The sequence below is a fragment of the Cupressus sempervirens genome, chromosome 3 (genome assembly GCF_028749045.1).
Source record: "Cupressus sempervirens isolate cs-2001-9-10 chromosome 3, ASM2874904v1, whole genome shotgun sequence".
Taxonomy (NCBI): domain Eukaryota; kingdom Viridiplantae; phylum Streptophyta; class Pinopsida; order Cupressales; family Cupressaceae; genus Cupressus; species Cupressus sempervirens.
The window spans coordinates 616,138,042-616,153,395 of NC_143120.1; the positions used below are offsets into that span (position 1 = coordinate 616,138,042).

At 33.1% G+C, this 15,354-nt stretch overlaps 1 protein-coding gene across 2 annotated transcripts; it reads left to right on the forward strand.

Moving 5' to 3' along the window:
* Positions 1-4,672: 4,672 nt before the first annotated feature.
* Positions 4,673-11,444, forward strand: LOC149568174 (oligopeptide transporter 1-like). Of its 2 annotated transcripts, none has more exons than XM_089817527.1 (8): positions 4,673-4,817; positions 5,196-5,331; positions 6,728-7,215; positions 8,242-8,339; positions 8,658-9,227; positions 9,743-10,001; positions 10,102-10,284; positions 10,710-11,444. In XM_089817527.1, exons 2-8 carry the CDS (start codon positions 5,292-5,294, stop codon positions 11,334-11,336), a joined length of 2,265 nt encoding a protein of 754 aa, XP_089673653.1. In that variant the 5' UTR covers positions 4,673-4,817; positions 5,196-5,291; the 3' UTR covers positions 11,337-11,444. The 2 variants fall into 2 exon arrangements, with proteins under 2 accessions (XP_089673653.1, XP_089673654.1); XM_089817528.1 differs by lacking the exon at positions 4,673-4,817 and adding an exon at positions 4,923-5,057.
* The last annotated feature ends 3,910 nt before the right edge of the window (positions 11,445-15,354 follow it).

The following is a 15,354-nucleotide window of genomic DNA, read 5'->3' on the forward strand; positions in this document are numbered from 1 at the left end:
GCTCAGGTATCTTCCCTCGGTGGTTGTCATTATAATGTTGCATTTATGGATTATGCAACTAGAAAAGTATGGGTTTATTTTCTTAGACACAAATTTGATGTATTTCAAACTTTTAAGAAATGGAAATGCTTGGTTGAAAATGAGACTGGTAAGAAATTAAAATGTCTTAGATCTGATAATGGTGTTGAGTATTGCAGTCATGAATTTGAAGATTATTGCTCCACTAATGGTATTCATAGATAAAAAATTGTTCCAAGGACTCCACAGGAAAATGGAGTGGCTGAATGCATGTATAGGACTATAATGGAGTGTGCAAGGAGCATGAGGTTGCATGCTAAGTTTCCCTTACACATGTGGGTGGAGGTTGTCAATATTGGTGTATATTTGATTAATAGAGGTCCCTCTACTCCTTTGAGTTGTGGTATTCTAGAAGAAGCATGGATTGGTAAGAAGGCGAGTTATTATTTTCTCAAAACCTTCAGTTGTGAAGTATTTTCTCATATAGATTTTGAAAATAGAACCAAGTTGGAAGCTAAGTCAAAGAAATGTGTATTTGTTGGATATGGCATCAATGAATTTGGTTATAGGTTTTGGGATTGTGAAAATCATAAAATCATGAGAAGCACAAATGTCATATTCAATGAGAAAGTGTTGTACAAAGATTTTTTATAGCAACATGAGAAGAAAGAAGATGATTATGTAGTGTTGAATGATACTCCAAAAGATGATGTTCCAGCCATTCCTCATGATGTGCAACAACTACAAAAAAAATACCACACACACTAGTGAATGTTAGATTTCAAAAAGGCTAAGTAGACCTCTAGAAAGATTTTCTCCCTCTTTGTATTCTATTTTACTCATCGATGCTAGCGAACCTAAATGTTATGATGAAGCTATGCAGGTGGATACTAAGATTCAGTGAGAGTTTGCAATGAAAGACAAAATGGACTCTTTGCTAAAAAATAAGACATGGGATTTATGCAAGTTGCTTGTGAGTAAAAGGGCTTTACAAAATAAGTGGCTTTACAGGTTAAAAGAAGAGGATGGAGGTAAGAAAAGATTTAAAGCCAGGTTAGTTGTAAAAGGATTTGTATAGAAAAAGGGCATTGATTTTGATAAGATATTCTCTCTTGTTGTTAAAATGACTTCTATTCGCACTGTTTTAAGTATTGTGGCTATTGAAGATTTGCAGTTGGAGCAACTTGATGTTAAAATAGCCTTTCTTCATGGTGATTTGGATGAAGATATATATATATGGCTCAGCCATAGGTATTTGAGGTCAAAGGTAAGGAGAATTTAGTGTGCAGATTGAAGAAAAGTTTATATGGCTTGAAGCAAGCACCTCGACAATAGTATCTAAAATTTGACAGTTTTGTGCACGAGCATGGATATAGTAGGTGTCATTAAAATCATTGTGTTTACTTTAAGAGGTTGGATGGTGATAGATACATTATTTTATGTTTATATGTTGATGATATGCTTGTAGCTAGGTCTAACATGGATCATATTAAGGGGCTGAAATGCCAATTAGCACATGCATTTGCTATGAAAGATTTGGGGGTAGCAAAACAAATCTTTGGTATGAAGATTTGCAGAGGTAGAAAGAACAAGAAATTGACACTATCTTAGGCCAATTATGTTGAGAAGGTGTTGCAATGTTTCTCTATGGAGAATGCTAAAGCTGTCAACACAACTTTACTTGGTCATTTGAAGTTGACTAAGGAGATGTGTCCAAAGACATAAGAAGAGGAGGATAAGATGTCCAAGGTACCATATGCTTCAACTATAGGAAGCTTGATGTATGTTATGGTATGTACAAGGCCAGATATTGTACATACAGTGGGAGTCGTTAGCAGGTATATGAGTCATCTAGGAATTGAACATTGGAATGCAGTTAAATGGATTCTTAGATATTTGAGAGGAACATCTAGTAAGTGTTTACACTTTAGGGACTCTACTACTTATTTATAGGGCTATGCTGACTTAGATTTGGCAGGGGATATTGATACTAGGAAAATTACTATAGGTTATGTATTTACTATTGGTGGGGCAGCAATGAGTTGAGTTTCTAGATTACTAAAGGTTAATGCTTTATGCACTATAGAGGGAGAGTATGTTGCTGCTATAGAGGCAACCAAGGAGATGATATGAATTTAGTTCTTCTTGGAAGAATTGGGACACCCTCGGAGGAATAATTATTTGTTTACAAATAGTCAGAGTGCCATTCATCTTGCAAAGAATTCAGCTTTGCATTCAAAGATGAAACACATTCAATTGCGGTACCATTTCATTTGGTCAGTTTTGGATGATGGACAGTTAAAGCTAGGCAAAATACATACAAATAACAATCTAGCAGATATGTTTACAAAGGTAGTGACAAGGGAGAAGCTGAATTCCTCTTCAGCTTCAATTGGTCTTCTAGACCAAACATGAATAAAAGAACAACAGAGTCTAGGGTGGTTTGATCCAGTGGAAGCCCCATGTGGTAGCAATATCGCTATAGGATTAGTCTCCAAGTGGGAGATTGTTGTCTAGTGTGGAGTTTGATTAGTCCCAAAGTGGGAGATTGTTAGTTTGTGGTGTATAAAAAGGCTTAGGGTTAGGGATTGTCTTGTAAGGTGTGATGTGAAAATTGGTTCTTGTGGCAGTATTGAGATGCAACGAATTATGAATTGTAATCAGGTTGTAATCACTAGGTCGTAATAATATTGGACTTGCTGTTTGGTGGATGTAACCTAGCAATTAGGTGAACCATGTTAAATCTTGGTGTCTTGTGTTCTTTTCTATGTGATCTATTATTTTTTGATATTATTTATATTTGCATGTAATTGTTATTTATGTCTATGGTTTTATCCCAATAGCTTGCCACACTTTATATTTAGTCTAACCCATTTACATTATTGAATATCATAGATCACTAGGTATCTAACATGACCCATTTCTAAATAGCCTTTTTGTGCCAAACCCCTTTTCAGCCCCATTGAGTTGTGTATCTACTTCAATTATAAAATGGTACTCATAATTTATTTGATCATTCAAAATCCATTATTAATCTATTACCCAATCTTAGCAATTGATCTTTATGTAGTCGATTCACTCTTAGAATCTCTTTAATTCACTCCATAGACTCTAGTTTCACACTATATCGATATATCACCCATTTTTAAATTGTTATGGTTTTAGGACCAGCAATAGCCCATAGAATTGTAGGGCCTTTGCATGCACTGACAATATACATACCCAGGGCTAGTTCACGTAGAGGGCTACTATTATGTTACTCCCTACAATGTCATAAATTAAATTTATCATCTGAACTCACTTTGATGTCCATCCTCCTTGGAGTGTTTTTAGGCTGATTTAGTCATTGCCTTAGCACTCTTATAACTATGGTGCCAAGGTCAAACCTCTCACAATTTTCTTCATGTAAAATAATGCTATAGCTATATTAATCTTGTCCTTTCCTAATGTTTGAACTTTTCAAGAGATGAAACTATCTAAACACTACAATGATATGCCAGTGCCCACATAACATGCTACCATCTCATGATAGTTTCTTACGAATAATCTTTTAACAATTGATATTTCATTATTCTTTTGTATCGAGACTCCTCTTGAGAATAATTTAGCATTATAAAGAACTGCTTTGAAGGTTATCAAACCATTCTACAACAATCTTGTCTTTCATTGTTCTCCAAGAATTTAAAGTGTCATTTATCTTGTTATTCTTTTCTGGCATTCTCAGTTTAAATCCTATTTTGGTATATGGAAAACTCTTCCTCTCAAAAGCAAAGTCTTGCAAGCTCCAATCTAACAAGTGGTTAGGATACTTATGTCTCATATTGCAATACAAGTAGGTGCTTCCTCCAACACCAATGAAAGTGCAAGGTTGTCTTATACGCTGCAAGTCATGTGTGATAAGTAAAGTTGTGATATGTCATGATTATAAAAGGATTCTCTTTCATTCCATTTATTTCTTGTTTCAATATATAATAATCAAAATATGAAAACAACTATTACATTAATTAAATGAATATGTAATTGAAAGCTAGGTTGTTTCATCCATAATACAATCATATAACAACAATGTCTTTCACTCTAGATGTATAGCTTTGAAGGGATCAATTGAATCTCTATTCTATTGACCAAAACAAGATACAACCTCTAATGGTTGTCCTATTCTCTTGTCTTCCTAAATATACTAATATACCATATAGTCTGAATATAACATATATAATATTATTTTATAACATATATAATATCATATTAAATAAGATACAACCCCTTTCCCTTGTCTTCTTTAATACATAAATATACCATATGTATTATTGTATCAAATAGAATAAAAACCAGTTTCCTTGTCTTCTTTAATAGGTTATATATGAATATATCATGGGTAATATGAAAGATTATAATTGAAAAAACACAAAAAGAAAATAAAAGATAATACCAAGTGAGAGAGAAGATCATATAAAAAATTAGAATAACTTGAATATTGATTTTTAAATTTAAAAAAAAAAAACAAAAAAACAAAAAAAAAAAACCTATCCAAAAGTTAAATCAGATTCTTTTTCAAAAAAACTTATCCAAAGCTTAAATGAGCAATATGCAAATTACTTTTATTTGACTTTAAAAAAGCTAATAAATCTAAGCTTTATTCTGTTCTATCATTCCTATCTTCATAATGTAATATTTAAAAATCAACATTGTTTTGTTCGTAGAATCTTGTTCTGATCCACCACCATTAATTTATGTTGTGCACACGCAGACTTGGAATGCCCGTAATATTTGAAGATGATTGTAAACATCGCCAACTCTTTGTAAGTCACGAAACCATCAATAGAAAACAAGGATGTCTCTATTTAATTATCAGATTGATTGAACTGATTTGCCCTTATTAAGGGCATGAAATAGTTTCCTCTTTTATGTCACAAGCATTCTTCTCCAGCTTCAATCTTCACAGGCTCAACGGATATTAATCATCATTGTAATGTTGTGATTCAGTGTGCTTCTCCATAATCATGTTTCACTTTTTCTGAAATATTTCAGATATCTATAAGGTTTATATTTCACATCTTTACAAAATTAAAAGTCTCATCTTCCAAACATTCATATCATTATCCTTGTTGAAGATTATGGACAAAGATAATTTCTATCGATACACATAGTTACTGAACATATTCCTGTTTCTGTGACAGATCTTGCTGTAGCCTAAAGATTCAGAAGTTCTTTTCCTCCTGAATTTTCTTGAGGATCCAAGAAAACATTTTTTTGGGGGGCTTGGTTTTTCTTCAATGGGGACGGTTTTGCCTGATGTGGAGCTTACACAAACAGGTATTTGTTTTTCTTCTGCTTGATATTATATGTTGTTATTCTTGCAATTTTATAGTAGTTTGACTCTTTCAACTCATAATTCTCGTCAAAAATTAATTGTACTATAATCAAAAACAAAAAAACATAGAATTTTTAAAATTTCCCACAAACATATATATATATTTTCAAAGGACTGTATCGAATAGTTTTGTGACAGGGTATAAAGGGACCAAAGCTTTTAAAGACCCTAAAAATGATTTCAAGTTTAAGTTCATAGATTGAATTCAATAAAATTATATGTTTCGTATGTATGAATTCGAATGTTGCTGTTAGCATCATTGTCTTCATCAGAAACATTTATCCAGCTCTTAAGAGGCATCTATCCACCTTTGAAGATGCATCTATGCGTAAGTTATTCTTATATATTATAATTATGTATTAGTACATCCTAGAAACTGAATATCTATTTTTATTATTGTCTTCATAAAAATAGTTATCCAGTTTTAAGAGATATATCAATTAATACATAAATCATTTATATATTAGTATTTTAGAAACTGAATAACTCTTTCTATAATTTCAGAAAATTGTCTTCTTAGAAATTGGTTATTCAGCTTTAAGAGATATGTCAATTGATACATAAATTATTTGGGTATACAGTCATTTATATATTGGTAAATCTTAGAAACTGAGTAACCGTTTCCATAATTTCAGAGAATTGTCTTCATAGAAAATGGTTTTCCAGCTTTAAGAGATACATCAATTGATACATAAATTATTTGGACATACAATCATTTATATATTGGTATATCTTAGGAACTGAGTAACAGTTTTCATAATCTCAGAAAATTGTCTTCATAGAAAATGGTTATCCAGCTTATAGAAATACATCAATTGATACATAAATTATTTGAGTGTACAATCAATTTATATATTGGTACACCTTACTAATTGAATAGCTGTTTCCATAATCTCAGAAAATTGTCTTCATAGAAAATGGCTATCCAGCTTTAAGAAATACATCAATTGATACATAAATTATTTGGATATACAATCATTGTCTTCATAGAAAATGGTTATCCAGCTTTAACAAAATATATCAATTGATACATAAATTATTTTCATATATTGATACACCTTACAAATTGAATAACTCAGAAAATTGTCTTCATAAAAAATGATTTTCCAGCTTTAAGAAATACATCAATTGATACTAAAATTGATATACAATCATTTCATATGTTGGTACATATGAAACCAAATAGCCGTTTCCATAATCTCAGAAGTGTAATTGACAGCACGAAGATGGATAATTTAAACTTTTTCATTTTATAACTTACTATATTTTACTTATTTATAAAAAAAATTGTTTCCAATGATTGATACTGAAGATTTATATTTATATTCTCTATTTCAGGAGGAAATGAAATATCTTTGATGGCAGATAAGTCAAAAAAAGTAATCGAGGACCAATCCCCAATAGAAGAAGTGGCCCTCACGGTGGCCACAACTGATGATCCAGAGCTGCCAGTCCTAACATTTCGCATGTGGGTGTTGGGGATTGCTTCATGTGTGGTGTTGGCATTTCTGAATCAGTTCTTCTCCTACAGAGCAAATCCATTAACCGTATCAACAATCACTGCTCAGATTGCTGTTCTACCATTGGGTCGATTAATGGCTGCCACCCTACCTACAAGAAAATTTCGGTTCCCGGGAACAAAATGGTATTTCTCACTTAATCCAGGAAAGTTCAACATGAAAGAACATGTAATGATTACCATATTTGCCTCAGCTGGAAGTGGTGGGGTGTATGCAGTCCATATTGTGACCATCATGAAATCCAAGAATTTCTACAACTTAAAATTTCATCCTTTATCAGGTTGGCTGCTATCAGTTACTACGCAGGTAAGATTTCACCCGCTTTACATTCAATACAAGACATGTTCGCTAGTTAAAAAGAATTCAATTAGGACGAATTGTTATCTGTTTAGAGCTTGTTGTGGTGTTTGAGTTCGTAAAATATGTAAAATAGATTAGATGTCCCGAAAGCATGGAATTCATTTTGTGAGTTTGAGTGATACATGTGCTGAACTTTGGGTACTCTTATAGCATTTTAGAAAATTTTCATTTATTTAGGTATTCTTTGGAAATTATATTAATAAGTGAATTTTATTTGAAAAAATAGTGTGATCCACATGGACCATCTAAACAAGTCAAAAAAATCATACTGAGAGTCAGAGAAAACAAGTCAAAGAAATCATACTAATAGTCGGGTTCTCTGACGTGTTTTACGAAGTTACCTAAACAAATCAAATAGTATATATTGTTTGAGATTTCCCAATTGAAATAGTGGACGAACTGGTCATCAATAAGAATATAAAAACTCTCAATAATCTCCAAACTGTTTCCTTTAAACAATAGCTCTTGAAGAACATTAAAAGGAAGAGGGAAAAGGCAAGAGCCTATAACATAACATAACTGTATCTTTTGAGCTTCTTAAATTCAAATTCTGCTAAGTTGCAGTAAATTTCATAACATATAGAATTTAAAGAAACAAAACCATTTCAAAGCTTATAGGTGCAGCAGCTTGGCTGTCAATGGAGGCCTGCATTAAAAGGTCGGCAAGCTGTATTTGTCATAACCATTTGCCAGTTTAAAAAGTTGTTTCTTATATAAGAAGGTTTTATACAAAGAAAAACATAATTGGGCTGTTCCATATTTGGACATGACACAGTCTCTGACCATTATTGGATTGTCTACTATCGACACAATCCCATTTACAATTATTTCACTTCGGTATCTCACACATGACACAATCTCTTGCCATTGTTGGATTGTCTACAATTGACATAATTCCATTTACACTTATTTCATTGTAGGAATAGAGTCTTATGCATCATACACATGATAAACATGTCATATTTTTTGCAGATGCTTGGCTTTGGATGGGCGGGGCTTTTCAGAAAATTCTTGGTAGACTCAGCTTACATGTGGTGGCCATCAAACCTTGTCCAAGTCTCCATTTTCAGGCATGTTGTACAAATATTCTCTTTTTTTATCATGCAAAACATTCTTTTGAGTTATGGCAATCTTACAACTGGCTACATGCAACATCATAGAAGGGCTTGAGCATATATACTCTAATTTGAGTATCGATTTCACAAGCGATGTACACATTATGCTGATTGTTGACAGTAATGAAAGAAGGATTTTCTGAATTAATATCAATGAAACATAAGTAATATAAAACTAGAAAGTTAACCTTTGATAATCATTATATAATATAATCTTGTAGATTTTCAAAGATGATATTAATTAAAGCAACTCTTCTTAATGTTTACACTCAGGGCACTGCATGAGAAAGAGAAGAGACAAAACGGTGGCTTGACAAGATTGCAATTCTTCATGCTAGCTATAATATGCAGCTTTGCATATTATATAATCCCAAGTTATTTGTTTGGTTTAGTGTCCACCCTATCAATTGCCTGCCTCATTTGGAAGAAGTCAGTAATAGCTCAACAGATTGGATCAGGGTCGTCTGGGCTTGGCCTTGGATCCTTTGGCTTTGATTGGTCCGTAATTGCCTCAACATATTTGCAAAGTCCTCTAGCCACTCCCTGGTTTGCCATAGCCAATATCATGGTAGGTTTCTTCATTATTGTATATGTTATCACTCCAATTACATACTGGGGAAATGTTTACAGTGCCAAGAAATTTCCCATATACGCATCAAAGACCTATGACAAAACTGGGAACAGATACAACATTACAAGGGTGATGCATCATTCTGAATTTGACAATGATGGTTATGAAAATTATAGCAAACTGCACTTGAGCACTTTCTTTGCCATTACCTATGGTGTGGGCTTTGCAACACTGGCAGCAACACTCTCCCATGTTCTACTTTTTCATGGCAAGTAAGTACTATAATGGGTAGATCTAGTATTTAATGATTGAAAATAAATTTGATTTCTTTTCTAGGAATTTGTGTATTTTATGCTATGAATTTTACTGCTTCAGACCACCTCCACCATTCTGCAATTATGCCTCAGCTAGGATGGGTACTTCAGTCTCTATTTTTATTTTTAATCTTAGAATGTTACTATTGGGTATGTACAATGTTATTATGTTGAACGTTGAATGGTTCTAGTTAGTGTTGCAATTTTGCTATGTTCAAGTATTTTAATTTGGTATTTCGAAGGAAACATCATTTCATAGCTAGCATTTCAAGTTCTATATGGATAGTATCCAACACCCCTCCTCGCACGTCATCCAGTCACTATTCCCTTCTTGTCTGGAAATTTAGGCCTGTTGACCCGTCCCATAAACTCGTCCCAACGTCCCAATGAACCCCAATGCTGGTGGTACACTGCTTGAAAGTAATTTTGTTTTTTTGGGTGTTTACCTTATGACAATTATGGACGTACTCCAGGAAAATATGGAGGCAAACAAAGGCTTCCTTCAGTAATGAAAATGTGGACATCCACACAAGGTTAATGAAGAAAAACTACAGACCTGTTCCCCAGTACTGGTTTATGATTGTATTGTTAATTGTTATGGGGCTCGCAATTTTCACTTGTGAGGGATTCGGAGGACAACTACAACTCCCATGGTGGGGAGTCCTCCTTGCTTGTGCCATGGCTTTTTCATTTACGCTTCCTGTGGGAATCATTCAAGCCACTACTAATATGGTAGGTATAGAATCAATTTCTTGAAATCTTGTGTGCAAACATATGTGAAATGATTATAAATTGGGTTTAAAGTCATTAACTATTCACATTTTGTTTGCAGCAACCTGGGCTGAATATAATAACAGAGTACGTAATCGGGTACTTGTATCAAGGAAAACCATTTGCGAATGTAACATTCAAGACATATGGATATATCAGCATGACACAGGCTCTTACATTTCTTGTGGATTTCAAATTGGGGCATTATATGAAAATCCCACCTCGGTCAATGTTCCTTGTTCAGGTTTCTATATTAGAATTTCTATTCGTTTACTATATAGCTTAATTTGTTTATCAGCAAGGATATCTAAAACCCCAAAACCCCAAATAGCCCGTTACTTTCATTATTATAAAGGATTAATATTATACTGTATAGATTGATGGAGATGCTGGCACTATACCACATCTATGTTAACATCTCAATCAACCTATGTATATTAAGAAACTATATCCTAAGTACAAGACAATTGAGCTCTCCATATCAATCTCACATTTTAATACTAATATGTTTTTGACTAGGATCGGTGATTTATAATATGGTGATTTACATATAACATCAAGGGAAAAAGAGCTCCAATCTTTTGTGTCTTCGTCTTTAATACTTAATTAGTGTCTAGCTAGATTGATCTAATGGCCTTGAAAATAACTTTAACTTCATGATTTGTGAAGGTTGTAGGAACTGCCATTGCAGCCACAGTGTACTTTGGAACAGCATGGTGGATGATAGAGTCTATTGAAGAATTGTGTGATTCATCCAAAATTGGCAATCTTTGGACATGCCCATTGGACAGTGTTTTCTACAGTGCCTCAGTAATATGGGGAGTAATTGGGCCACAAAGAATGTTTGGTAACTTGGGTCTCTACAACAATTGCAATTGGTTCTTCCTAATTGGTGCACTTGCACCAGTGCCCTTCTGGTACCTTTCCAAAATGTTCCCCAAGGTGAAATGGATCCAATTGATCAACATGCCAGTCCTAATTGGAGCCACTGCAGTTATGCCACCGGCAAGTGCTGCCAATTACATCTCATGGGGCACAGCCGGTTTCATCTTCAACTTCATTATCTTCAGGAGACATAAGAAGTGGTGGAGTAGGAATAACTACATCTTGTCAGGGGCACTTGATGCAGGAGTTGCATTTCTTGGTGTTCTTGTTTACTTTGCATTACAATTTAATGGGAATCAGAATTTAAATTGGTGGGGAGGAGCCTTAGACGACCAATGCCCTATTGCCACCTGCCCAACAGCTCCTGGTGTGGTGGTCGATTACAATCCATCCTGTCCAGTTTTTCATTAGTGAGTCTATGCTTTGTTTCTTCTCCATAACAAGTAGCGTACACTTGTGAGACTTGTCTTCCATTTATGTAATTCAAAAACCACATTGATGATTTGGTTTCCCTTGTTATTCTTTTTCTCCACATTTCATTTACAATTGATTTGTGAAGTGTTTGTTTAACCTTTTGAAAAGTATTTTTAGTAATTGGAATAACTTAGAATAGAAATTTCAAGTAAATATGCAATAAATCCATTGTTAACTGTCAAGTTTAAATAGTATCAACATTAATTATGTTAATTTATGAGATAGATTAAAGAGGGATCTAGTATTTATGTGGGGAAGATGCAGAGAGGTAGAGGTATTTTATTGTAGATTTTTATTTAAGATAATAAATGGTGATTAAATATGTAATTTGTGATTGATGATTTATTGATATATAAGTTTGTTCTCACTATCATATAATATAAGTGAACATAGTTCATGAAAAATAATGTGTATTTTTAAATGTTTAGAAATTTTCTATCTCATTTTTTAGAATTATGTTAATGAATAGATATGTGAATATCTTTTTGTGTTAGGTCATTTGATTTACATTAACAATTATGTTTAAAAGGTTTGGATGATGATCTTAGAGATATATAGCTAAATGTAAATGTTGATATAAGTTCACGTAAAGCTAATAGAACATTCTTTGGGATTTGGATGATGCATCTTAGAGGTAATCAATGGATGGATCTAAAAAAGTGTATCAGGGTTTGTCTTTTTAATACAAATATCTATTACACACATTGACACATTTTACACTCAACTAAGCATTTTCTAGCGAGTAGATTGGACCCAAAATAAATTTGAACTAAAAAATAAAAGGTCATTTCCCTCCATAAAAAGTGAATTGTATTCATTCTTCATTGATCACAATGAGCCTTTGACTGATTTTTTAAATTTATTAATTAAATTAAGAATCATTAAACTATTGTGTTCTAATTTTTAGTTTGATTAATAAAAGAAAAAAAAAAAATTCTAACAAATTGTGATGTCCCCTTCCTAATTAGTTAATAGGATGAACATTTAGCCTAGTCAGTCAGTTCCTAAAAGCTAATAGGTAACCAAATAAGGAACTTTAGAAACGTTCTTTTTGACTTGGGTGTAACATTGTATTTTATGTAGTCTGCAAGTTTTTATAATTTTGGTATTTCTTTGAATTCTTTGGTTTTTTTTAATAGGTTTTATAATATTCTAGTTTTTTTGTATTCTTGGGATTTTCAATATGAAAATAAACTACAAAGAAAGTACAACCTAAAAATGCAATTTTACAAATTGAAAGGTGCAACTAAAGCAATAATTTGCTAAATTTTTATTGACTTCATAATCCCAAGAGAATACTCATACAAGTTTGATAGCTACCCTTTTAAATGGATTAATAATTAGGTATAACTCCCATACTCATAGATTGGCCATCTATAATGACCAACTATTTATCCTATGGAAAGGCTCATTTAATATGTCAACCTAGGGACATAAATTTGAAATGGTTTTGCACAATCTATGTACTAAGACTCCATTATAGCTTTACTAACTATTGCATATGTACATAAAGAAAAAGATAATACTAACTAAAAATACTTTGAGTTCTACTAAGCTATGAAATCAAGAAATAGAGTCTCCACACAACCTCGAAGAAGTTCAACAAGTGCACCCAAAAGAGGTTTGTTGGTTTTCTCAAGATTGTGGTTTGTGGTTGGGCTCTCCCAAAGAATAACAATAATACCATACTGCAAATTAAATGATAGAGTGTAAATGAAGCTAATACTAAATGAGATGGAATAATGCATTCAAGTAGTGGGTACAGAAGAAACCACTATCAAATTCATTCAATTTTGATGAAAATAGTGGATGCAAGAGTAAATGCCAAAGATACAATGAGAAGTAAATACAAGAGCTACCAAACAAGGGTTAGTTACATAAGTTCAATTTAAAAATTCTAGATGAAAACTAGCATGATAATAATGCAGAATGGGTGATGATTAATGCGAGACAAGGGCTCTATTTATAGGATTTTGGGGAGGCTTGAGGAGGTAGCATCTATGTGGCATCCACATAGGTACCACAAGGGAGACACATAAGGCATACAAAGTACAAGGTTTTCTCACACATGTGTGAACAACTTGTCATGTGGTGGGACAAATGTACTTCAAGTACATGTGTGAGGTGTTTATAGGAGATGTGTAAGAGGAAAAGTCCATTTTCACTTTTTTATAATGTGTAACATGAATAAGAGCATGTGAGAGTTCTTGTTGGAGAAAATAAGGTAAGTGATAGAAAATGTCACATTTATCTTATTATTTAATTTTATTTGTCACATGTTGGAGCAAACAATTAAGGCTAATTGGTGTAGTGAAGAAGAAACTAGTCTAATTAACCTTGGTTATTTAGTGAGTAGGGTTATTAGATAGAAAGTGATATTAGTCAGGTATGATGTAGGGATATATTAGGAATAAATTAAATAATACTTAATTTAATACTGGGTTAAGAAGATTTAGTGTTGTGGATGATTTAAATAAATATAATTTGTTTAGAAGGGGATTTATGAAGGAAACGTGTATTCAATTAAATTTAATACATGAAGAGATTGTATTTGAATTTGATTTAGATACCTTAGGAGAGTGAGTGAATTTAATTAGATACGTAGATGAACATAATAAATCTAATTACTTAATGCATAGTTTAACTAAAATATTACTCTAGATATTAAATAAACTAATATAGTGTTTAAGACAATTTTAAGCATCTACATTTTGCCCCTCTTTGATGCAGTATTGGAATGATATTTCATCAAAGAAAAATAAATATAGGTTTCCTTTAAGAGGAGAGAAGTGTTGGGAGTTGTGTCATAGTGACGACATGTGAGGAGGGTGCCCCCTTGAGAAAAGAGGTAAAAAACTACCGAATTTGTGCATTTTTCTCAAAAAAAATAGACATGAGAAAAATAGTAATAAATCCATTAATTTGAACATTTTCATGAAATATGGGGTTGATAGGATCAAAAAGGGATTGAGATGAAAAATGGGGACTAGGTCCAAAAATGGAGGTCTAGACGAAAATGAGTCCTGGGGAGCCTATATAAGCCCTTGAAGGGCCCAAGGAAGGGTCATTCTAACTCAAAGAGAAGAAAACCACAAGAGATGGATATATTGGAGATATTATAGCTAGGAGAACATTCTAGGACATGCTAGAGACTAGCCAACATGAGGGTACTTGTAAGGACTACAAACTAGCTTTGTCAATTTTTTACTTTAACTGATTTTGATTGCTAGAAATTGGGGGGAAAATAATGTAGTGTGTAGATGTCAATCGTAAAATTGGCATTTGTACAAATAAAAATCTATAGATTGGCATCTACATAGACAATAATCAAGTACTTATTTTCTATGTAGACAATAATAAACTGATTGTGCTTTGCACAAATGACAATCTACAAATTGTTCTCTGCAAATGAAATTGGGCCAAAAAAAAACCCAAGACATTGTTATTTGCAAAGAAAACCTATCGTCTACACATGCACCAATACCTGATGAAGACCCAAAATGTCATCTCTATGGATTTTTGTCCCCACAAATTCTAACTCTATTTGGCATCTCTACTAGTTCGGGGTAAGAGCACAAAAAAAATGACAAACTGACAATGGGGAGCTTAAAGGCTTTGGTGCCCTAGATTAGTAGGGTGAAACCTAGATGAAGGACTAATGACATGCTTTGTAGTGTTTCAAGAGGATATTACAACATTCTAGTCATGGGAAAACTACACAATGACCATGGTATTGATTGAGTGGCTCACTGGTATAGATTAGGGCCATATAAGACTCAATAGTTAGAGCACATTAAAAAGTAGCCACACCTTTGTGCTCATATGGCTCTAGTAAAAACACTAGTAGAGAAGTGGCATAGCCCAACCTCAAGCTTCCACCTACCTATAGGAGAGGCCATATTCATGCTATATGACATGTGGATGATCTATCAGGTCTAAATCAGGGGGATGATTC

Coding starts and splice junctions, on each gene's coding strand:
- LOC149568174 (XM_089817527.1), top strand. CDS start 5,292: ATGGGGACGGTTTTGCCTGATGTGGAGCTTACACAAACAG. Junction 5,332..6,727: donor TGTGGAGCTTACACAAACAG/GTATTTGTTTTT, acceptor TCTCTATTTCAG/GAGGAAATGAAATATCTTTG. Junction 10,285..10,709: donor GGTCAATGTTCCTTGTTCAG/GTTTCTATATTA, acceptor TGATTTGTGAAG/GTTGTAGGAACTGCCATTGC.